General features: G+C 36.3%; 1 protein-coding gene across 5 annotated transcripts in view; it reads right to left on the reverse strand.

The window, feature by feature from the left end:
* The window catches only part of LOC117162679 (serine/threonine-protein phosphatase 2B catalytic subunit 2), a 232535-nt gene that overhangs the window by 70416 nt on the left and 136016 nt on the right, over positions 1-26103 (reverse strand). For all 5 annotated transcript variants that reach the window (XM_076620755.1, XM_076620754.1, XM_076620757.1 and 2 more), the window contains exons 3-4: positions 17773-17897; positions 1568-1679 (exon numbers count right to left, since the gene is read on the reverse strand). In XM_076620755.1, coding sequence (XP_076476870.1) covers positions 1568-1679; positions 17773-17897 — 237 coding nt within the window. The remainder of the gene's footprint in view (positions 1-1567; positions 1680-17772; positions 17898-26103) is intronic.

Genomic DNA, 26103 nt, shown 5'->3' on the forward strand with positions numbered 1-26103 from the left:
GACTTTTTCATCTTCTTGTTGGTTAAAATTCATGAACAACTTCTTAGTGTTGTAAACGTACGTAGATTTATTGAATTCGTTGAACAACGATCTAGTATGATGGTAAATGAAATTTTTGGTAAATGAAATTTTTGACCGACTATCTACTACGATGATTCATACGATGGTTAGTGTAATCCACGTTTGTAATCAATGTTTGTTTCTGTTGAAGTGGTCACCACTTCTAAGAAAACTCTACATCTGGTCTTTTTAGTTTTCTCAAGCACCGAAGCCATCGACAGCGTATAGACAAAAGACTGCGATGAAAACAGACCATAAACAATAGACAAGCGACGTTGGCTTCGGGGTTTTCAGTTATTGGGTAACACATCTAGCGTGCGGATCTGGACCAGCTCAAATTGTATTCTTATTTATAATTACTCTTCTATTTAAATATATTTTCTACCTTATAATTTATCCACGAGTTTCTCTGTTTACACATCAAATAACCTCAACAGTTTTGAAGAAAACTGTGAATTCTAGGCAATTAGGATAACAGGAGTATTTAAATTACGTGGTTGACGTGGTTCCAAAAGAATTTTGGAAAGAAATTTATGCAAATTAATAGAAGCTAGAATTCATTGATAGAAATAATACGTATTTCTATCTCTTGTTATTTCTACGTATGTGTTCCTAAATTTCGTGCTTCAAATGTCATCATACATAACATAGTTGTTAATATTTATTTTCTGTAAACAGTTCAAAGGTGTGTTCAAGGTTCTACTTATTTGTCAAATCCTTTGTTCCAAATTTCTATTATGTCAAAGGATTAAGATTTCAACAAGGTTATTTCAAAGTAGTACAAAGCTAGTAAGAAGATTCTGAATCAGGATCTACTGATATAGGATGCTTAGAGTCGAAGAAAATAGCAGAAACACTGGGATTTTCTACTGAAATATTCTTTTTAATGATAATATTATTTAAAGCCTAAGAAGATGGTAGGAAACCAACGTTCAATTTCAAAAAGTAAACGAACGTAACAGAGAGGCAGAAAATATTAAAATCCTGCTTTGTACGATACCTAATAAGAGGAAATCTGTTTGTGGATAGAAAATCGGTTTAGTTCAGCATCATAATAAAGAATGCTGCAAGTTTCGACAAAATAAAGAACACGAAAGTTGAGAATGAAATATTCTAAAGCCTGGATTCTATTCAGATAGCTAACCATGTACATATATATGTATGTATAGGTGTGATTTTGTAGAAATTTGAAATACGAAACTTGGGGAATTGAAACCGAGGGAAATCAGAGGCGATCCATTGAAAATCTACCGAAATTCGCCGCTCTCGTGAAAAAAGGGCGACGAAAGATAAAAAAAATTTTTGCTTCAGCAAATATCCCAAATATACCGAAATAATTTTCTCCTCTGGAAATCAAAGAATTTCCAAACGACTGAGCTATCGAACTATCAATTCTTCTAAAAAACGTTGAACGTATGAAAAATTCATCGAAAGATCATAGATTCATGAATTCCTGGAAACGCTTACATTTTCGAGACGTGTTCTTCGTGAAAGCGAGATTACTTACATTCTTGCTTAAATGTGAAGTATTCCGTGAGATGACGGCATTCGTGGTTGCCTCTGAGAAGAAACAGTGTGTTTGGATGGCACAGCTTAAGTGCCCACAGGTACAATACGCACTGCAACAAAGAAGAGAGACAAATTGTCATTTTAATATGCCAGCATTCTTCTATATTATCGTGTCTCGTAATCAAAATCTATAATCTTTTATTCACGATAGAATTTTGGCTATAAGTTATTGTCCAACTAAATATAGTATTTTGGTTTAACGTTCGAACAACAACCAACGATTATAAAGAAGTGGAAATTGAACGGTATATGAGAAACAAGTTTTTAAACATAAGTTATTCGAATCGCCAAAAAAACGCACGCTTACAAATTTATCAATTTCCTACGGAAGTTTACGAATTTTAGTTGACGCGGTTCCACCGGCCATAGCAATATTTATAAATATCGTTAATATTTATGTTATTTATATCGCGAATAACAGATTTAGTGCACGAACGCTTCTATAAATTCTATAAATTCACGAATCGCGATAGATTAAACGGGGAACCTGGGGCGTAAAATAAAAGATTCAAAATTATCGGACTGAAAATCGCGGGTATTTTTTCTCCCAGGATCTTTGTAGCGTTGCGTTGGCGCGAGCGAACAACGCGAGAACATCGATGGCGACCCGCTTTATTTTCCCGGGAAATTTGCTTTTTATAGAGGCCTGGCCCGGCTGAGCGATTCCAGCGCGGAGCTGAAAACGCGTTATTTATCCGCCCGTCTTTTCGTCTCTAGTCTCTATTTCTCTCGGTTTCGCGCCCTGGCTCTATAATTTATAACGCGCCATGAATTACATTTACCGTGTTGGAACGAACGAATTGTACTACGATGCCTCGTGTTCAGACCTACAGAGAAAACGAAAGAATTCCAACACATGTAGACACCATTTACGAGCATATTATGTATGTTGCGAGAAACATTTTGAAATAGCGTTATTATGAGACTCGTCTATCATGATTGTATTACTAAAGACTGAAAACGAATTGGAAAGAGTATACAGAGGATACGAAATGTTCCGCGCAAACATATATTTCGCGGAGATCGCAAAAGTATTTAAACAATATGAATACAGAACAATGCAAATTTTTGTCGTTTATACGAAATAATGTAGAATTTAATTATTCTATATTCATATATTATTTTTAAATAACAATATTCAATAATATTTATAAATAAAACTAGCGATATTTGTAAACAAAATTTGTCGCAAAATTTGTATTTTGAAGATCGTAAAAGTATCTAAACAATATTATACAGAACAACGCAAGTTTTTGTCATTTATACGAATCAATAAAAGTGTTTAATCATTCTATATTTATATATTATTTTTAAATAACAATATTCAATAACATTTATAAGAAATAGCGATATTTATAAACGTTCATTACCGAGATTTGTAAACATTTTGAAGATCGCAAAAGTATCTAAACAATATTATACAGAAAAATGCAAGTTTTTGTTATTTATACGAATCAATAAAAGTGTTTAATTATTCTATATTTATATATTATTTTTAAAGAACAATATACAATAACATTTGTAAGATATTTGTAAATAGCGATATTTATAAACGTTTATTAACGAAATTTGTAAACATTTTGAAGATCCCGAAGGCAATTAAATAATTCATAGCAATTACGCTATATTATATTACATTACATTATAGTATCGCTACTAACAACTATAATATTTATATATTTTTTATTGGATAGAACATTACAATCGATTCTCACAGAGAATTTTTATGAACACCTGTATATGGAATTAACAATATTTATAAACGTTTACGAATAAAAATATACGTATCGTTTTCCATAGAATCTCTCGATTCTATAGGAACGAATCAAAACATTGCATCGTATGAAATACAAAGTTCGGTGGAACTTTACTGTAAAGATCACAAAGGCATTCATGGTGATAGATAGAAAGAAGCATTATTCGCTTTATTTCAGGCGTTGGTTAATTAATTGCAGTGACCGGCTCGACGCGAGACGACGAAATTAGCGGAACTGGCATGCACCGCGAACAAAAGCGCCTACGCGAAATCTTCGTTCACGTTTCAACGCAATTGGTCGGCACGTAATTAATCTTCCCGTTTTCTCTTTTTCTGTTTCTCGCAACGCGCGTTTAATACGAACTACAGGCTGTTGAGGTTGCATCGTCAATGATAAAAGTGAGAATTTTGGCAGAGAAGTAGCAAATTCCTTTCCTTTTATACCTCTCCAGTTTCATGATTAAGCGTACAGTTGTTTGAGATTTCGCATCACGCTAACACTACCTTGGGCAGTGTTAGTAACTGGCTTTTAGTTAAAAATAGTTACTATATAAATATAAATCGATGGAGATACGAAATATGCAGATATATAGATATATCTATTATTAGAAGCTAATGTAAAATTAAAGCAACACTCAGAATTGGGAAATCTAATGTGAATTATGTAAACTAAACTAAACTAAACAAGAGATGATGATTCTATTATGCACGATGATTTACGGCGTCAGACGATACTATTAAATCACAACTTCGTTTTAATGCGTATATTCTAATTCAGGAATAGAATGGACATAATCGATCGTTGTCAATTGCTATTGCGATGTTAATAAATGCTACCATTAATTTAACAATATTTGCGATTAAAACCAGGCGATATAACGTTACTAATTTCTAACCTTTAAGCGTACTACAATTACGAAAATTTGCATCCCCTAGGGATTTAAGGAAATTCAAGTAAAATCTACCCGAAGAAACTCGTCGCTGAAAAGGACGAAAACTTTTCTGAGAAAAAGAGCTCGCAACGCTGCTCCAAAATATTAGGTTGTCCGAAAAGTGTCTTTCTTTTTCAGACAACGATGCATCTTTGTACAAACATGAAACCTAATCTGTATATGTATTTATCTCGATAAAACAAAATGGATCATACGTAATTCGATAAAATAATATAAAACGGAAAATGTTGTGCATCCGTTATTTCCTTATAAAACGAAAGAAACTTTTCGGACGACATAATAGCTAGGAAAAAATGAATTACCTAACAAAATACCAATGTTTTCTCAAATTTCATTAAAAATTTCCCATCCAACTTATAACCTAGTCCCAATACATAAATTCATTCTCATTCATAAGTTCTCTCCAAAATCCAAGAAAAAAAAAAAAAAAAAGAAAAAAGAAGAGACAGCCCACTTACAATCCCACAACAATAATTTATTTCCGATGAAAGCGCATCGATGAAGTGCACGTACGGTTCGGCGGAAAACAATCGTCGAAACTTGGCCGCGTTAGTAAAATCGATATCGAAGGAAGGGCGAATGGGTGGCGAGAAATGGGAGAAGTCAGGAGGAGGGGCAGGGCCAGGCTATGTTTTATTCATCGTGTATACATTAACCGTTTGTTTCAAATGCGGGTATCCACAGGTATTAATGCACGTCGCGCATATTCCACGACCTAGGGAACAATCGCGTATAAGTAGCTATGAATACGCGTGAACGCGCGTCGCCGCTATTGTTCCTGACCGGGCTGGCTTGATAACAGGATTATGAGTGCATTTTCGTTTTATTAGGCGAGATGCCGCCGGCTGAGACACGTTGCGAGTCACCGACTTCATTATCAGAGGCACGTGAAACAGCGAAATTATGGTAATTCCAAAAGACTAGGAGAATCGTCGCGACATATCAACGTCGATTCGATGATTTCAGGATATCTTAATCGTAAATTTTTTGAAAATCGTAATTTTCCTACCAATTTGCCATTGTTATTTAACCTATCAAGCATCCGCTGGCATAATGGGTCCTTGCGTTCCAGGCGAAATTTTCATCGCTCACTTTCTCCAAAACGAGGGTGTCAGACTTGTCGCACCTGAAAAACCTTGCACCAACAAGGCTTTGATTGCTCAAATACCGTGTACTTCGCTCCATTCAGTTCCGAATACCGTAAAGGTAAAATAAGCGCTGTGCTTCCAGTGACCCGTATTGCCGCCCACAGTCTTTTTGATAAATAAGTGATACTGATTGTGTAAAATATATTGATTGTGTAAAATATATATATACTGAAAATTGTGTAAAATATATGTAATAATAAAATCTTGTGGAATTTTAATAAATTATTTTTTCAACTTTTTAATTTGTTTCTATGAATCATTTTATTTTCCAAATTAACGTCTCGTATCGTTTTTCGATAATAATCCAATAAAAAATCCCGCAAACATAGATCTCAGACTAATTATACTTTTCTACGGCAAATTTCTTTATACTTCTGATCCTGAATGATCATGATCCTGTGGGCAAAATCCTACAATTACTTGTTTTATATAATTATTTATTACAACACTGTGTACTATCAAATAACTTCGCGTCGAAATTTTATTTTTATTACAGAAAGGTGCAAACACTTGGTTGAAATATCACTTGTATAATAAACGAGAGACTATAGTAAGTACCTGAGAATATTTTCAGATTTTTTAAAGCCCGAAACAACGAGAAACTAGGCTAGGAAATGGAAGATCGTGCGGTTCACATTAGTCGAAAACCATATTCCCGTCAGTGGGTTAAGTACCTGAACTTTCGGACGTTAACGGGAAGACGCGATCTCGAAGAAGCGCGCCAACGGGAGTCGTAAATTCCCGTTAAGATTCGACTAATCGACGCCACGAATCGTTCGATCCCTTATTTCTTGTGGGATAATAAGGGCGGTTGATCGAATATAACGCTGCTATTAACAGGTTACTATATATTTTGAATGATCCAACAACTTCAGTGTGATACAAGATTGCGTATTTGAAATGACAACTACGAATGAGTACGACCTTTCGTGTCGACTATGATGATGTATCTTTTGTCGATTGACTGTCTTCGACTTGTAGATTCTGCTTGACTTCTGACTCTTGCTGTCCTTTGACTCGAGTTGATGTAGACTGACTGATGACATTTGTCTGTTGAATGTTACTGTGGAACAAGTCTAGTGTAGTAGAGGAAGTTGAGTTGACCCTCCTGATGTCGTAGAAGAAGTGAAGTTCGTTCTTATATGATTACGGAGGAAAGCTCGGTAAGGGTGTGCCCTTTGAACGAAGAACGTGGATTCGTTGCTCACACCTTTCGTCAGGAAAGTGAGGGTAACGATCCGCGATGCCGATTGGTTATGACCAACGTTAGGAATGAAGATAGAAGGAAGAAGCCTCCGACCAACGTGGCTCATGGGCGACATTGTTTATGGGAGAAACCAGCTTTTCCGTTAGACAATTATTCGTTTTTCTCATTAGATGCAATAGATCTAAAGACTGTTTTAAGTACCAGCTATAAACCGAAAATACTTGCAGGATTAAAGGTTCCTGCGAGTATTAGATATAAGAATAAGATTTGGTTTATGGTGGGGCCTTAGGTCTATTGAGGGTCTGTCCATTTCACGCGACGTAACAGTACCAAATGATAGTTTATCGTAATGTTACGAAGACTACAAGTTTTTAAAATTTCATGGAATCATTGAATCCATGTAGGATAAAAAGGAAGAAAAAATTACGAAGTGGAGAAATCATTTTCGACCGAAGCTCCTCCTCCTCTCGTTTTCTTCTCGTCATTTCTTTTTCTTCAAAGACGAAAAGAATTAAAAATTGCAAATCGAAGTAATATTTTTTACTGAAACTTGTCCATTGGAGAATCAAATTACAATACAGAGTATTCATTTTTCACTTTGCCATTTTTAATGATTAAATGATCCAAGAGCGAATGTCACATGCCGAGATATCTGTTCGTCTGGAACAGAACGCGTGTAATTAACAAGTTCGTCGAATCATTTAAGTGCACGCGTGTCTTTTGTTCATTTACGAAACTACCGGAGTAGCGGTTAATTACTCGTCACACGATTGTTCATCATCAGAGGGCTGATTAATAGAAATTTGGAAAATGATCGACGCGCGCGTCCGCTTTTGTCCTCGTCACGCGCTTATGCGTTGTCCGCGTGTCTGTTACCCGCTATCATCGCTATTACCTCTCATTGTGAACCCCCATTTTCGTTTTATTATTAGATACGATAGTCTATTTCGCGAACACAGAATCGCAGTGTCCTATGTATATCAATCCTAAGCTTTAGCTTCGCGAATTTTACCTTCTAGTAATCTCTGCTGCAATATTCTTGCACGTTTACGCTATAAAGTTGTTTTTGAAGGAAAAAAAAATCGTCCATTGAAATTTGTATGTCGCTACAATTACGAAATTTTGTCATATCAGAGAATAAATAAATATACAAAATAGAATGCACCATTAAATAGAATTTTTACTTTCTATAGAAATATATCGTTAAAGTAATTCTTTTTTTGTAAATAGAGTGTATTTTTAAGTAGAATTTTTAGTAGAAATTTCCATAGAAATACAATGCATCTCTGAATTAATTTTTCTTATTTCATTAATTTTCTTCGCAAATACAGCGCGCTGTCAAAAATTCCTTTCGAAATTTTTAATATCTACAGTGGTGCATTCTCAAGTGAAATTGTTCCGAATTTAAAACGAAACGCACTTCTCAGTAAAATGTCTCCATTGTCGATGAATTAAACGCTTCATATCTCGTTTCTAGAACTATAATAGAGAAGAAAAGAAAAGCATAGGTGCTTTCAGAAAAATTTGCCATTTCAAAGAATTGGATGATAGCGCTTGGCTGACTGTACTGCAACTTCTAGAGGCTGCTGTGCACAATAGAAATAAGGACGACTCTAACGTGCATATAACGCCTGGGCCATGTTACTCTAACACGTTTTATACACTATATACGTTTTATACACTGTACATACTTAAGCGGTGCACGTGGAATCGGGAAATCTTGGAAGTACGTGGCCTGAGAATTTCATTGTAATTCCATTCTATGGGATATAACCTCGATTTTTTCCCTCCCGTTTTTCCTTTCTTGCTTGGAAACTCGGGGAAGTTTGCATACGCGTATACAGAGGGCAGGAAAAAGTTGGGAGAACTGGAAAATCTTTTAAAAAAATTATTAATTAGAGCACGACGTGATTTTTTAGAAAACGAATAACTTACTTTCGAAAACGAATAATTCCACTAAAAGACGCATAAAATCTTTTAAAATACGACGCTACATAAATTAAATTGTAAATGTCAGTCATAATTGCCATTTAAAGATTGAAAATACTATTTTACATCGACTAGTATCAAATCCTTTCTTTTACTTTAATTTTCTTTACTTCGTAGTCGCGAACGATCGTTCAATAATTTACGACTCAAATAAAAACTCCAATAAAAGAACATTCGCAGAATTAAAAAAGTGTTTATTTTTCTTGCACATCATTCTCTTTTATTAATGCTAATAAAAAATGACGCGAACAAAATCTATAGCTATTGAATTAGTTATGCCCTACACGGTACACACGTGATACATCTAACTATACGTTAACGACAAAAATATGTTTGTACTTAATTTTACAATAGTTTAAGGAGATATATCTTAACAGTGCTTTAGATTTTTTCACTGCGTCTCCAAACTCTGCCAAGGCGATCATTTTCGTCTTGGAACGCGGTAAACAATTTTAACAAGAGACAGAGATCGGTACATATTACAAGACGATTCTACTAATCTGTACAAACGAAGTAACGTGGTTAAAGACAAGAGAATCTGGCACGATGACTAATGCCACCCACGGTGACTATGAGCGACGTTGTCTGGATCAGTGACACGGTGCATGATCATTTGCCAAGCCGATAAATTAGACGCGCAGCTAAGCGTTGCTTTGCAACGTACCCCGAAGAATCGTCCCGATTGTGATCCACGATCTTCTCAATCTTATTTACCTTCCAATTTTGCGAAACAAAAATATCAGCGTCCGGTCACGCCTGTCACAAACAATGCGCTCTTTCCGAAATTTCTACGCCAATTAAAATTACACGTCGCGTGAAATTAAAATATTTCCATTTGATTTTAGGACAACAGATTCTTTGCACATGTCGGAACATGTAACAAAACGTGACACATGTTTACAGCCGAATCAGCGAATTATTTAGTCGATGATTGTCTTGGTTGATGGAACGACATAGATAATGATTCTCGTTTGGCAAGTTTGCGAGAGGATCGCGAAGAGAAAGGCATATCTTTGAATCGAAGTACGTTGTTGGCAGTGTTGATTGATGTTTGCTGACAGGAAGTTTAGAGGTTTTAATCTTTGTCGTCTTCGATAGCCAAAAACCGTGTCCTACATCATAGGATCGAATAGTATCGAGGATAATTCAGGTTTTATAACGATGAAGCGAATTTTTCTAAAACTAAACTTCAACTTCTCATTTAGAATCAAATTCTCGTTAGAATCAAAATTACCTAAGACTAAACTTAAAAATTTACTCGATTCATCATGTTGTCTCGTAGGTCTTTTTCCAGAAAGCTTCTCAATTTCAGTTAAATTGCCAAAAATATTTGCATCCAATTAGACGAATAGAATTTACACAAACCTATTCGTGTAAATAAACATTTTTGATAATTTAACTGAAATTGATGAACTTTCTGGGAAAAGACTTACGAGACAACATGATGAATCGAGTAAATTTTCAAGTTTAGTCTCAAGTAATTTTTATTCTAATTGTTTGAAACATTAGCTACGTTTAAACTGATACTTCTGACGATCCTTGAAGAGATTTGTTCTAGAAATAACGCCACTCTAGAGCGCAACAACCAGAAGATATACTCAGCTCCTTAGGTATTTTTATGTGAACATAATCATTATCCTCTCATTTAGTTGAGTAGCATTCCCCTGCAGCTCAACATTTCTACATTCTACATCGAATATACGAAAGAACCCGTAAGAAATAATAATAATAAATTGCACATCACCGTATTTAAAACCTTCCACCGCAAATCGTATAAACCTAAACTTAATTTGCCTCTAACTCTCGCACCACGATCAATCCGAAACAAGATGCTACTTACCAATCCTAAACAGTAAATTCGTAACGAAAAGGTAACGTCATTGAGTAGCAAAGAACACATTCAACCACAACGTTCGCCGAGCACCAGACGTCAAATTATCCTCGCGAATAGGTACATACAATCGTCACGTACAGCGCAGAAATCAAGGCAATCACACACTCTCTCACAGGCCTCTTTCGTAACTACAGAACCTAACTCAAACCGAGACAGGAATTTTACTCTTCGTTCATTTTCGAACGAATCCAAAGACACTCAAAGTTCGCGGAAACAGAAAGCAGGAGATCGACTTCTGAACGCGTTCTACCGGCTATGGATTAACGCGCCGAACCATCGATGTTTGCTCGATATTCATCTTGCGTTGGGAAGATTCGCTTTTGGCGAGAATTCGAACTGAAAGAACTTGGCCATTCGCGTTCAATCGCCCTTCAAACCGAAATAACGAACGAGACGTTGTCTGCGCGACCATTTTACAGTGCGCAAGCCGCGGAACAATGACCAGGTAAATGATTTCATTGCGATATGGCTGCGGTATCGAGCGTAATTATAGGACGAGCAAAAAGGGAATATATCGTTTCAGTGGCATCACAAAAGGACGGCAGAAGTACAAAAGAGTCAGCGAGAACAACGCAGACAGTCGAACGAATTAACGAAGTGAAATTAATTGACTCGAGGGTTACGTCGAGGCCGTGGAGTTTTCAGTTATAAGGAAATTGCGCGTTTGCTCGCGACGATCGCTGCCAAAAATTGTGCAACTTGGACGACTCGCTTGCGTAACGACGTTTTGTGCATCTATGTCCGCCGCGATCTTCCAAATTTTGTACCTTAATTTTAATTTTCCTCTGGTAATAAATAAACGGAATTTTTATGTTTTAACTCATGACCGTTTTCATATGTTTAAATATAATTCACGAATATTGCAAACGTTTTTGTAAGAATGATATGAACCATCGTTAATTTATAACTAATAACACGTATGAATATTTAGAGCGAACAATTGAAACAATATTTTCTGTTTATATCCACGTTGCTGTCATGCTCACAATATTTGCACTCTTGTTGATTCTTAATATGATTTTCCAATGAAACAGTTCTTCAGTTTCTTCATTTAAAAAATTTGCAGTCTTAATTTTACCATTTTCGTGCTTTTTACCTTATTCCGTGAATTGGTAAGGTGTAAGTCATTCCATCGAAATAAACGAATGGCCAGTATAAATATGAAAATGTTATTCTCACATCTCTAAATGAAATATGTATCTGCTAAGTGTTCTAAAATTAATATTACCACGCGGGACGAAATATTTGCAGGTTTGTGAAGATTCAGCAAAAGATACGAGAAAGATATAAGGCAAAAACTTTACTCGAAGGCAGCTTAGAAGGTTACAAACATGTCCCATAAATTTTTTCCTAACGTGTTGCTAAACACAAGTTCTCAAGAGACAAACGTATTTCTAATCGATCATCGCCAAAACTGACCCAAGAGCTTCCGACCTCTTCGAACTATTCCAATCTCTCTCTATTCCGCACATCGCCAAGAAAACGTATCGAGAGGCCAATTCCCATAAACTACGGAGACCATTTACGTTCTCCCAATCTTCTTCTAGCAAAGGATCACAGGAGATATCTGACCTTATGGTCCAGCCTTCTTCTCTAAGAAGAAAATAAAATTGTTCCCTCCCCGCGTTCCGATAATCGTATCGTCGTTTTCCTCCAAGTAATTCCGTGGCTGAATATCGATAAAAACGAACCGGAAACAATGTATTTCTCGTAGGACTGTATCTCTGACTAGAACCGGAAATAAGAGTTGCCGGGGACGCACATAAGAGAAACCCGATGAACGATATCGCCGATAAGAACGATAAGAGAGGGTCAAAGGATTGATCCTTCACGGAATTATGGCCCCCAATTTATCTTTCCCTTGTCATTCATTTTTTTTTCCTTCGTGTGTCATAACCATCTAGCTCGATTCGTTCCCTATTCGTTACTCGCTTTTTTCTGAAATCGCTTCGAGCCGAAGAAACAGCTATCTTTTTCCTTGAACATTGCACGACATCTCCTTTTTGTTTCTCCTTTAACCGAGTCCAATTTTCTCCGACTCATCTGACTTATTCCTTCTGCGTCTTCCTGAATGGTTTTCCTCGCCTTTAATCCTGTTTCTCGTTTTCCGTGATCTTCCACCTCCTCTTGGAAATATCTTTCTCTGGCTTCTCCCTTCGTTTCCTTTAACTCGGCCTTGATTTAACTTCATCTCTTGTAGTTGTTAGTTATGTGGCTTTATATCTCATTTTAGTTGGCGCGTTCTTTATTTTTCTTACTTTTAGTTTAGATTTTTATGGCGGGGCGCTACACGTGCGTGCAATCAATTTATCGGTATATCGGCGGATTTTATGTTCGAATTGTGAGAGTAGGCGAACGTGAGGTTTGAATGGCGGGTAGACATAATCTTTTCAATGTAATATCCATTTTTATGTTGGAATATTACTAGCACGTTTGTTGCGCAATAATTGACGATATCATCAATTCTTGGTAAATTGACAAGTTCACGTGAAATATCATAATCAGGTATTTCGAATCAAATCTGTCCCATTTGTTTATTAATACCGACGATTAGTGACTTTAACCAATTTTTACTGTTTTAATATTAACTTGATCGTGCAAAAGGGACCGGAAAGTATAAATAACCAAGATCTAGGAATAGCTGAAACAAAAAGGAACGGAGAATGCTGCACCCTATTGTAATATTCCAGAATCAACGCTCCGAGCTCTCGAGTTCTGTGACGATAACCATAAAGATGGAAATTTATTTGTAAGAGTAGTAGAACTCTCCAGTTTCTGCTTAAGTTCACTAGCGTGCGCGACAAAGATGATAGAATTTATGACCTGTTCAACTGTATTAAAGTAGTAGAATCCTTCTTGGTCCTAAGATAGTAGAATAAGCCCTTTCTATGACACCATAGATGTTATAGTTCAAGCCCTATTTAACATTCTAGTAGAATCCAGTTTAGTAGAATTCGTTTGTCTTACTTGTCTTCTAAATAAAAAATTCAATGTTTTACTTCTCTCTGCTACTATTTATTCAACTCCTGCAAATCAAATTGGCACTTTATCCAAGATACATTGGAAACTCAATCGGAACCATTTTCGGCTACCAGAGAGTTGAATCGTAAACTACCCTGTCTGTGTAGAACATAGTCATTTTTATCGAATGATAATATGAATATTTGGAAGCTACTCTTGTTACGATTTCCACTACATTCGAGCTATCATTTTTACATTTTTGCATAAAGGGAATATCTTATTCAATTTATTTTTTCAATACCTTTATTCAATTTACTTTTTCTTTTGAAAATTGTTACATGTACATTAAATTATAGGAAAACATATCGTTTACGAATATGATTCATATAACGTTCCATTGTTCTTCTCCTCGTTATTTCTATCCATTTCTTTATCCTAAATCCCTACTTCTCTTTTTCCTATATTTTACCTATATTTTATTTCCTTTTTATTCCACTCATTCCGATATCTTCTTCCCCTTTGTATTCCCTCCTTTTCTTTTTTAACCGAGTAATCAATTCATTCTCCGTTTCCTCCCTTTTTACACGAATCTCCCCGTGATCCGCTTTTTTCATTTTTTCCCCTGTCACTTCGCTTCCCTATACCTTTTTCTGCACTCTTAACCCACTTATATCCTTCACGTTCTCTCCTCCTCTTTGCTACTAAATATTCCGTTCTTACACCCTGTTCTCTTCTTTTTATCATCAACCTCTCAAAATATTCCCTTACAAACTTTCCCCTCGTTCTTTTTTACGTCGTTCTCGTTCCTATTCCGTCACTCTTATTCGTAAAACCATCGTCAGGATGTATTGGCTTGGCAACTAAGTGATTGCGGATTTTGTCATTAGATGGTATTGACAATATCAGCAATCACTTAGTTGCCAACCCAATATTACGCTTTAATAGACATCGAATTATCCAAGTTTAATAAGAATTGGATTTTGCCATTGTTGCAGTACTATTACCTTCGAAAGGCTGTTGCAATGCGTTATAGCTAGAGCAGACGTCTATATAGATTCAAACTTTTGCGAATAAAACTGAAGAGAGACCGAGCAGAGAATTCTTTCGTCTATTTAATATCATAACAAGTACTTTACTTTGGATATTTGACAATAATAATGATTTATTTGATTTCGAAGCCAAGAAATGCGACTTGGTTTCAATTTTTCCAATCTTCTTCATCCTAAGAGTCTACGCCAGAAGTTTTTCGTATTCTTAAACTATTATTTCCCACAGTTCACCGCTAACCGTCTGTTTATGACACCTTTTTAATCTTTAGTATTTCTTCCACCATTTTTAACATTTTTTCTCTCCCTGTTCTTTCTATTTCGTTTAATCTGATGCAATCTTTTATCCTTTAGAATCTTTTCCACGCTTTGTACTCCTGCGGGATCTTCCATCACACGTTTCACGTTTCACTCACAGATCTTACACGTTCTCCCCTTTTTCGAACTACAATATCTGTCTGTTCTATGTTTCCACGCCTCACTATAGCTTTCTAATGCGTTTGATGCTTCCTGGATATTTTTCATATTTTGCATTTTACATATTTTAGCATTTTATGTGATTTCTGTGTATGTTTGCATCTTGAAATTGTCATGTATTAGGTTGTCCGGAAAGTGTCTTTCTTTCGCAAACGTGTTTTTTACAACAATGCATACAAACGTGAAACCAAGTCAGTGAAATGTCTTGGTATTTATCTCAACAGAACAAAATGGATCGTACGTAATTCGACAAAATAATATAAAACAAAAAACGTTGTGCGTCTTTATTTATTTTCTCATAAAACGAAAGAAACTTTTCGGACAACCTAATATATCATAGCGCGCCCACCATTGGCATTTTTCATCATACAAACATTATTCCGTTTCTTCAACAACGTTCATAAAATTTGCATAAAATATTATACAGTTTAATTACGAATAACCGTAAAGAATATAAACCTGAAGAGCAAGCTCAAGGACTGATACTACGCGATTTCCTTTCGTATCGTAACATCATAGAACGCCTATGTGTATTTCATGAAGAAAACTGGAAGGATCTGTTTTCCTCTGGCGTTCTCCGGAGAATCCAGCGAAGCATATTGCGGATAGAGAGTATCGATCTGTCGATGGAGGCTCGTTGCGTCCTTCTTGTTCGCGTGTGCGAGCACGGTCACGCAGAAGCTCACGTTGTTGCGGCAAGATCCTCTTAAAAACGGACGGTAAACTGCTTCTCGATTTTTCAATCCAGCCACCGGTTGAAATTCTTTTCATCTTGCTCGATCGTGAGGACGTCCTTTCACGTGGACGACGACAAGTCGTCTAGCTCCGGCAAGCGTTATTTATTACTATGATATTATAGATTTCTTCTCATACAGGTACGGTTCTATATTTGTGAAAAAATTGTTTGACGATGAAATATCGGCGACGATTGAGCTGCAGTTCGATGCGTTCAAATATCGAGGAATAATTTATGTGTTTCGTCGTTAATAATAATCGTGATTGGTGTAACAGGATAAATCAATTATTGTAATAATTGAGTATTTGCATACTTTCTTCTACATCGTCTTCCTTTATTTTTCCCCCTTTGACATTTATCATTATGATTATTGTATATTATAGTACGTATACCTACTATCGTTTTCTGCTTTTTTTTTTAAAATAATACTTCAGTTTTTGTTATGAATCATTAATGAACAACAAACATTTTCTTTCCACTAGTTTACATTATTCGCTCGTATTTCGATACGTATAGAACTCGAGTAATGGAAATGGAGCAATATAAATAGAATATTCGTATATTACATTATACTATTTATACATTTTAATGCAAATGGAGAATTTGATAAATACCATTCCGATTACCAAACAATACTAATTACATGAAAACTTGTATCAACGATGTCCCTGTCCAGTCATTGGAAGTACGTAAACTGCTTCTAATTACTCGCTAATGTAACTCCAAACGATTCTGTTTCACAGCCGTCTAATTAACTGGCAATTCCGTTTGATTAGTAAACCAAAATTTCAAACTTTCTTATTTTCGATAAAAATTTCGAAACGCTGAAAAATCGAATCGCTGTTATTCCACTGAAAAGCTACTTTTCCTCTAAATTCTTTCGAAAGCAGACCTAATAGAATTTCCTTTCTCCATGCTCTCCCGATTACTAGGAAAATATGAGAAATCCTATAAAGCGCGTCTCGTAGTACCTACAGGGGAATAAATCCGTGCAAGTTTCGAACGAGCGCGGGAATTTCAAATGAGAACGGCCTGAACTTCGTATTCTCGATGGTTAACCACATTCCAGGACAAACGGAGAGCATATTAATTGGTAATTAACCGAGCGGATCGCTAATTAGAAAGTCCGATAATCGAGGGAAGGAGCAGAGAAACTCTCTGCTTCCGGTCTACGTGCCTCGTGAATGCGAGTCTGCACGCGTTCCGTGTTCTATCGTAATAGGAAGACCTTCAAGAACTTGGAATCTGCTCGATATCGTGCTAAATTTCAATTGGTACGATAATAGAACGAAATTAGATAGTAAAATAATCATTGATATTATATAGGGTGGGCTGAAATTTTTAAAGAACATTTTTCTCGAAATTTTGTTGGAGAAACGTATTTTTGAAAATTGTGCAGCCTCGTGATAAAATGAAACGAGCACAGAATGATATTACCAGGAGGAATTATCGAAATAATTATTTTTCTTGATATTTCTATTGAAAGAAGAAATCTCTCTCTCTCTCCTTGTCTCTAAGAAAAATTATTAAAATAAATTATTATTTTTCTTGCGCAGGAAATAATCCAAGGGAAAAGATTCTACGCTATTTGTTACATTTCCATCCATTCGGCGCGATAGCGATTTATGGAAGCGTTCGAAAACCTCAAGGACACGGAATTCATCCGATACAATTCAAAATTTCAATTGGAGCGGAGGATAAAATAATAATTCTTGTTTTATTGTATGAAATGAAAGTTTTCAATGAAATAAAAGAACAATCTCGCGTAATGAATAAATATTGTATCCAATCGTTTGTATCATTATTAAAATTATTATTTTATCTCGAATAAGAAGTTTTAATCGCGTAAATTGATATTATCAAATGCCATTTTTTTTTTTCGTTAATATTTCTATTTAACGCGATAACGATCTACGGAGGCGTTTGTGCGAAGTTCGAGAGAGAACGAGAGTATCGTAATGAATTTTCAAACTTACCTCGATACTGAAATAACCCCTGTCTACATAATCGCCGAGGAAGAGATACTTCGTCGTGGAGGGTGGCCCGCCCACCTCGAACAACTTCATCAGGTCATAGAACTGTCCGTGAATGTCACCGCACACTGAAGCAGAAGGAAAAAGAAATTATTCAGACCGTTTTCTTATTATTAATAAAGACTATCTAGAGATCAACCGAGTTTTTAACATAATTTTCATTTATTATTTAAAATGTTTCTCTTTTATTATCGAGCTGGGTTAAAAGGAAACTGAAGAATACCAAATTAAACAATTATGTAAAACATACATTTTCTTCGGGCTAATTAATTGCCAGTTTATTACGAAATCGTCAACCAATCCAAACTTACATTTTTTAACGACTTAATCTGGTTTTTCGCCATTCTATTTTCTCTCGATTTTCTTACGCGTCCTTCTATGAAATCAATCAAAATATAGTAATTCCGGAAATGATCTATATTGAGTAAATTATCATCACACTATTTTGATCGATCAAACGTCCCTGTTTGTTATCCCCGAGAGAGCATTCGAAAAATAATGAGATCGTTCGACTTTCTTTTAATTAATTTTATAGGTACAGGAATTCGGTATAAATATTTTAGCGAGCTTTTTACGTATTTATAGCAAGTAACTGGCAAGTTTCGAACGTCAGAGAGCGCGAGGAGAGACTTGAGATTAGGATGCATAGACAGAACGAATATCAAATATGTATTGAGAATATCTGCATAATTTATTTATACGGAAAATCCTCATACATCCGCATTGCATCTATCTGTACTCCGTTTATAGAAATAACTTAAGGTTTAATTAAATGAACTTCTGTCTTGACTCTACTTGTCTAAACGTAAATGTACTTTATCTTCCAAACACAATTAACTCTAACCAAACTTTGATATCGTGTTCGAATTTTATTACTGTGCTTGGCAATATATTTAAAAATCATTTCATCGCGTCCATTTCTACGTTCATTTACGTCCGTAAAACCATTCCTTATTTCCACGTTTCCAAAAATTTTTCCACCTTCCGAAATCTCAATAATTCTACCGCTCTCTCATCGCCGCTCTAACCAGAAGACCTCAACCTTTATCTTCGTCGAAACACAATTAATTCCAAGAAACTGCTCTCTGCAGCAGAAGCTAAATTAGAATGATCGTCTGAACAGCTCGGAACCGAAATGGTAGACGAATTGCCTGGAAGAACCAACGCGATTCTCTCTCTCTCTCTCTGGGGAAATTCAAGGTCGATTCGCGAAATTACCTAGCGCGATTAATCGAGCACGATTAATGCCCGAGCAACGTCAAACACGCGTACACGAATTTACTTCGGAGATTAGGTAAACTTGTTTGCGAATGTTTCCACAGTGAAATTACGATGGTTGCAGAGGAGAGAGAAGAGAGAGAGAGAGAGAGAGAGAGAGAGAGAGAGAGGTACACAGCGCTAGGGGAAACTTTCCAACCGATGTTACTTGGCAAACTCCATACACACGGAGACGTACGTAACTGGAGGCAAGTTATTTTCCGACGTTTACAACTCGTTCAAAAGGAAACATTTGCCACGTATACGCCACGGATTTGATGGTAAGCTGGCCAATACGGGGCCTGAACAGGAATTTTTACCACGGTTCTTTGATCCACAATCACGGATGAAGTCTTGGTTTTCTTGGAGGATGAAGCGCGGAGACGTGACTCGGCGAAATATGCTTCTGTAAAGCTGGGATTTCTATCTGTTTCACTTGGAAGAATGAGGAAATCCGTTGCGCAGATCGAGGAATTGAGTTCTAATGCGTATTCTAGGGAAGGTAAGAGTGGAAATATTATGCGGTAGCAGCGGAGGATGATGTTTTCCAAGTGGAATTTTGGAGGAAAGGTTGTGGTGGCTTCGAAGAAGAAACGTAAAATTTCCGTCTTTTGGATATTTACAGGTAGATATCTTGGAGAGTATAATTCTATTCTGATATAATTATAAAATGGAAATATTTATATATTATACGCATATACATGTTTCTAGCTATCCAATTTTTATCAATTTTTCGTAGTTTTTTTTTTAGAAAAGATCAAAGTCTTATTTAGTAAGAGGTTCCTACGTTAGTCTAATAAACCTGGGAATAATAATAGCCTACTATAAATAGGCTGTCTAATGACAATATAATAGTACAATAAATATATGATTTTACAGTGTCAAATTAAATGTTATCCTCAAAAATCGAGATTCTTTGTTTCCTGTAATATAGGTACATAATGCTGTCTCTACAGCGCAGTAGTCTCGAGGATTCAAAAAGGGGTGAAAGCATGAGCATGTGTATAATCATAAGCAATGTATAGAGTATCGTCTTATGAGATTTCATATGAAACAGAAACTAGAAGTACCTACTGATTCGAACGATTGATTTAAGTGACATACGATAGAACTCCGTTTATGTGTATGGACAAGTTAGTTCGTATAATCAAGTCGTTCATATAATAAGAATTCACATACTACTTTCTACCACCTATAACTTTTCGTTCAGTTAATAAAAGTTCATGTTCGTACAAGATCATTTCACATTTGCTGTAAAATACATAATAACGTTGCAAACTTGTATCGGCTGCGAAACGTGAGAGTGTGTCACACAATGCGTGTCTTATTGTTCGTGTAATCGGCGACATGTGGAATAATAGTTAAAGACTTCTAAAATTTCGTCTATACAAACGACGTTCCAGTGTACCGATCTGTCCAACTCTAAATCTCGAAATCCTTAGCATCATAACAAATCTACCTTACATGTGCCATAAGATAAGACCCAAGATGATTAATTAAACCGTAACTCCCCATTAATCAAGCAAAGTTCGATTTTCCCAACAGATACATTAATAACAAAATTCTTCGATAAAGATTGCGTACCTTCGTATTCAAACCGTTTTCGCGTGATAAGCGCGCAAGGAATTACAATGGAAATCGAAGTAGATTCAGATAGAAGCCTTATCGAGGTGATGGGAGAAAAAAGAGGAGCGAGGTAAATTAACGAGAGTACGTAGGGAGCATCGCGCGATTACCATAATCCCGAGCGGTTTCGCGAGCAATTTCCATCGGTCGTCGGTCGCCCGGTGGACCGCTTACTATAGCGATAATAAGGCCAAAGGCGCGGCCGCGGCAACTAACGAAGCGTAAATCCATACGATCAAGCTTTGGGAAAACCGCTTTGATCTCTCCTTGCATGAGCTCAGAGCGGACTGCTGTTGCGTTTTCCACTGTATATGGAGATAATCCGCAGAGAATATCGTCGAGGAAAATCGGGAATAAAAAGCTGGCGATCTCTCTCTCTTTCAATGCTGTTGGCTTTTTGTATGGTATGTACAGTAGTAATTTTGATTCTTGGTTCTCTGGTCTGCGAGTGTGTATAGGGTTAAGAACGAATTATAGATATCTTATTTCTGAAATATGTACAATTGAAAGAGGGTCGTGATTGGGATATTTGATGTGTGAAATTGTACCCTGTAATGTTATGGTTTATGGTATTTTAAATCATAGGAAATTTATACCTTTTTGATATATAAAATTATTCATTCGGATATTTTATTTCTGCAAATTTGTTTCTACCAATATAATAGTACGAAGTTTGCAAAGTTGTTCTCGAAATGAATGCTCTATTTCAACAGAGATTATTACGATATAGATAGTTTTTAAATTATGTGATTTTAGTATTCAATATAATTTTACTATCTTTTATATATTCGTACGAATAAAATATTTAAAAAGAAAAAGAAAAAAGATGTCTAAGAAATGACGAAGACAACAGAATGAAGCCAAAATATGATTGGGAATCGCGCCTCAGTCGACTAACTTACGTTCTATCCACTAAAAATGAAAATGTTATAACATTACAACAAACGTATAACAAACGTGTGTGTTCAAACATATAATGGATATCGTCCAGCGATAAATCTCGCCTTGTTACCAGAACGTGGCGGAAACGGAAGGGACAGACACGCACTACGGTGTGTGTGTTCAATGTTAAAAGCGTCAAGATTACACGGGTCTCGAGTTCTGTTTCCCTTCCGTGCGATTTATGCGAACTCGACGCGGCCATTCCGTTTCCCAGGATATACCGAGACGATATTGGTTGGCTTAAGCATCGCTGCCCGTATAGTTCTCTACTGCGTAATTCAGCAACAAGTGGCAACTTTCCTTCGGCTTTTATTAGGCCGCCTTCGAAGGGTCTGTGTTCAATGTCTGACCACACACGTGCCTATACTACTCAACCGCTTTACCACACTCGAAATGGGGAAAAGCTGTTGAAGTAATCCGTGAGGGATGGTTTGTGGTATCTTAAGGGCTTTGGAGAGAAACGCAGTTTGCTAGAAATTGGTTAGAAAGAAACGAGATTAACGTTTTACGATACTTGTGTAATTTTTTCTGGTTATTGCATCTTTTTCTTTTAATATATTTATGTGTTGTTAATAGTGAGAAGATTTATAGATTTAAGAACTGGCTTCCTTTTCTCTCTCTTTTTTTTTTTATTGGAAGGATGATATTTTAAGATATTCCTCAGGTGAACTTCAAAATTCAAGACCATTATCTTTAAATTTCAATTACGAGAAACTGTTGTCTATCTGGAATCGATTTATCACACAGTTATCGAGAATTTGTTAACAAAACTTAATGCGTTTTAACACGGTGACATACGGAGGATTTGAAAAGAGAGGGTTTTTACCTTTTTTCTGATACAGGAAAGCTACATTCAAGAACCGTACTAAAATTGGCACAAGATTACATCGAAATGTCATACAAAGAATTAAATACTAATAAAAAAGGATGCTTACATTGGATATTGCAATTATCTGTATTAACATTTAACCTTTTGAAATAAACATAAAATAAATAAATCAAAATTATTATTTCCACGATATCGTATCACCCTTACGTCTATCAACATTTATTAACAAATTTCAGTTTGGCTAACATTTCGCCGAGAATTATCTTAAAGGAAATACAGGCGACGATGCGTTACGACAATGGTTTTTAATCAACAACACGCGTATCGTTTAACTCTTATTTGAACAGTAGACATTTTAATTTATGATATTTAAAACTCCACGTTTTGTATGTATATATTTGCAAAATGGTTAAGAACCATCGCGTTACGCATTAGACGTCAGACTTAATTTTTACGTTATGGTAAAAAGGCTGGTCGCAATCTTCTCCTCGATGTAAATTTGAAAACCGAGACAGTTCGTGTGAACAACTGTTATAAAACTTATAACTTCGAGCGTTTTATACTTCAACGAGGAATACTGTTTATCGTCGGAGGAAATAGTGATTTTAATACGACCGAGACACGGGCAAGATTTATGTATACGATGATGCAGTAAACTCGCGCGACACCTTGGCAGAAAAGCGGCGCACATTCACAACTTTCTAAGCAATATGTTACCAGTGGAAAGCGATCCGCCGTTTAAGATGTCGCGAATACTAACAACTTCCCCGCCTTGCCACAACGTTTATCGACAAGAATTTATCGTTGACATTCATACGTCACTCTTCGTGTTGTTTCTCAAACGACTAAAAAGCTGCGCAATTCACGTCGAAACTTTCCCCGAACGACAATTCGAGGACTTCGCCTGGTCTGATTTTACTACCACCAGTTCCCTAGACGATCCTCCACGTTTATAAAGGAACGCAAAAGCGATCCGGATAATTTCTTACGAAAAGCGGAAAGAGTAACTGTGAAATATTCTACTTCTCTAATGCCAATAACTGGTTCTATCCTTCGATTCCGTTATTGAATACCTTCGATTCAATGGATTTCCGAAGATTTAGAATTCGTTGAATGGAAATGAAAAATCCTTTTAATGTCCCGAGAATAATAAACGTAAGATGCATTGAGAATATTTGATGTTCCTAGAAACTAAATCGGTTAACTCTATCTTTCCTAGACGTCTCAATTGTATTTGTTATTCAAATAAACGGTTAATACGTAAAAAAAGCAAAATGACACGAATATTTATGCACCTACGATGAATTTAAAATTGCAAAAATATATAAAATTCATAAAATAGCGGCTATCACGATACTTAGGCGAAAGAAATAAATGTTATAGGTCTCATTTTCTCAAAATCTGCATGAAACTTGGCGGCCTAATTATCGCAGTACGCGCGTTAAACGCTCAACAGAAGGTTCATTTTCCATCGTTCGAACAACTTCATAATTTGATTTGTTACTGCGAATCTAACGCGATTCATCGTCAATTCGTTGTCGTCAATTTTCTTACAGCCCCCAAAGTGTCCCCGTTCGCGTTGATTATTTTCAGCTCCTCACGGGGTAGCTTCTCTATAAGCGAAAAACTAATAAAAGGAACGTAGAGAGAGGTGTTGCAAATACCGAGAGAGATCGGTATCTCGTTACGTTCGAAAGCAAGTTGTCGCAATCAGCGCTCCAACGAGAAAAAAAAAGAAAAAGAGAGAGAGAGAGAGAGAGAATAGAGATGGAGAAGGCGGAGAGCAGAGTGGAACCCCCTTAACTTGTCGGAGGTTCGTTACTCCGGTTGGCTCGCGACCCCGTTTTAATTAAGACGCACTCACGTGCGAGCGATCGCGTGCGATACGGTGTCTCACTTCTGCGTTAGTCACGAAAGCACGCGTGCACGCACGCGAATCTCGGCTCTGCTAGGTCGACGCCGAGTTTCCGCTACTGGATATTTATTCCTCGGATATTTGTTTCTTTCGTTCCTTCCTCGTGTTGTTTCGTGATAATCGGCGGTATTTTATTGATTTATTTATTTATTTACGATCAGAGGCACTTTGTGCGAGGATTTATGTAAGAATCCTTTGGCGTGATATCTGAAAGTTTCTTCATCCCCGAGGAATTCGTTGTAGAAATTGTGAATTACAATGCGCTGCAAGCTTCCGCTATTAGACAGTTATTTCTCATCTTGTCGTTCTTTTTTACTCTGTTTCCTGATAATTACAGGTGTTTTATCAGAGAAGTAGGCATTTGCTGAGAAACACTTTGCGCGAGGAATCGCGTGAGAATCCCTCAGCACGATGTCTGAGACTTTCTTTGTTTTTGAGAAATTCGTTGTAGAAATTGTGAATTACAATGCGCTGCAAGCTTCCGCTATTAGACAGTTATTTTTCATCTTGTCGTTCTTTTTTATATTGTGTAAGGATAACTAGAGACGTTTTATTGGAGAAACATACGTATTTTCAGAACCTTCAGTATGATCTCTGAGAGATTCTTCATCTTTGAAAAATGTGTCGTACAGATTGTATTTAGAGATCTTTCTATTTATTAGAAACATTTGAAAGGTAATAGAAATAGTGGAATGACTGATAGAATGCGTAAAGAAAGAGTAAAGCATAAGCGAACTTGGTCGTTCATGTTCAAGCTCTATTTTTTCATTGCCCTACGCTTTCAGAAAAAAAAAAAAAAGGAAAAGGTGCTAACAACGCTATTTCATCGAAATTCAACTAACCTCGTGTCCATCAAATTTTCAAATCCCATTTGCAAATTCCTATTTCACTCTTTCTCGGCGTAACTCTACAATTCTTTGAATCTCATCTAAAATTCCAACCGAATAACATTTAATGTTCGCGCTATCGCGTTTCACCAATCTAAGTTGCATTTTACTATCAAACCTAGCCATTTCTTATCCCTCAAAAGACTATCTCCCATGACCAAGCGAAACATAAATCACTCGTTGCAATTTTTACGGTGTTTTCCCCTTGGACACGTCCTCCTGAATTATTCAAGCCTCTATAAATACCTGAAATAGAATTTTCTTTCCACTCTTCTGAAACGCGTGTGTGGCGAAAACGAAAATCTCACGCAGACGTGTCTAAACGCAATTTTCTCGAAAATATCATTTTCCACCTGACTTACATGATATTTTAAGACGTTCTTGATCGATTGATCCTAAAAATTTGTACACGTACATCAATTATAGATTGGAAAATTAATTTAAAATTCTTGTCTTTTTTATTTTTTTTTTTTAATTCACCAAAGTATGTTTCGACATCGTAGCGCAGCTAGAGCCGCGTTGCACGTCTCGCTAGAGCAAACGATGTTATTCACAGGTATACGTATGAAATTTGAAGGTAGTTGCACGCTCGAGGGGAAACGTTTGACATGCGCGCCTCTCCAACTACCCTCAGGTCGAGAATCGCTATATCGAACTGTTAACTTTCTTGATAAAATTTACTCCTATCGACAGACAGAATTGAAAGGCTAGTTTCAACGAGTAAGTTTCGATTTCGTCGATCGTCACGAGACAACCGATGAGTTCTCTCTGGAAACTTGGAAACTAGGCTAAAGAATCATCCTCTCAATCACTATCGC

Source organism: Bombus vancouverensis, chromosome 8 (assembly GCF_051014615.1).
Source record: "Bombus vancouverensis nearcticus chromosome 8, iyBomVanc1_principal, whole genome shotgun sequence".
NCBI classification, from domain to species: Eukaryota; Metazoa; Arthropoda; class Insecta; order Hymenoptera; family Apidae; genus Bombus; species Bombus vancouverensis.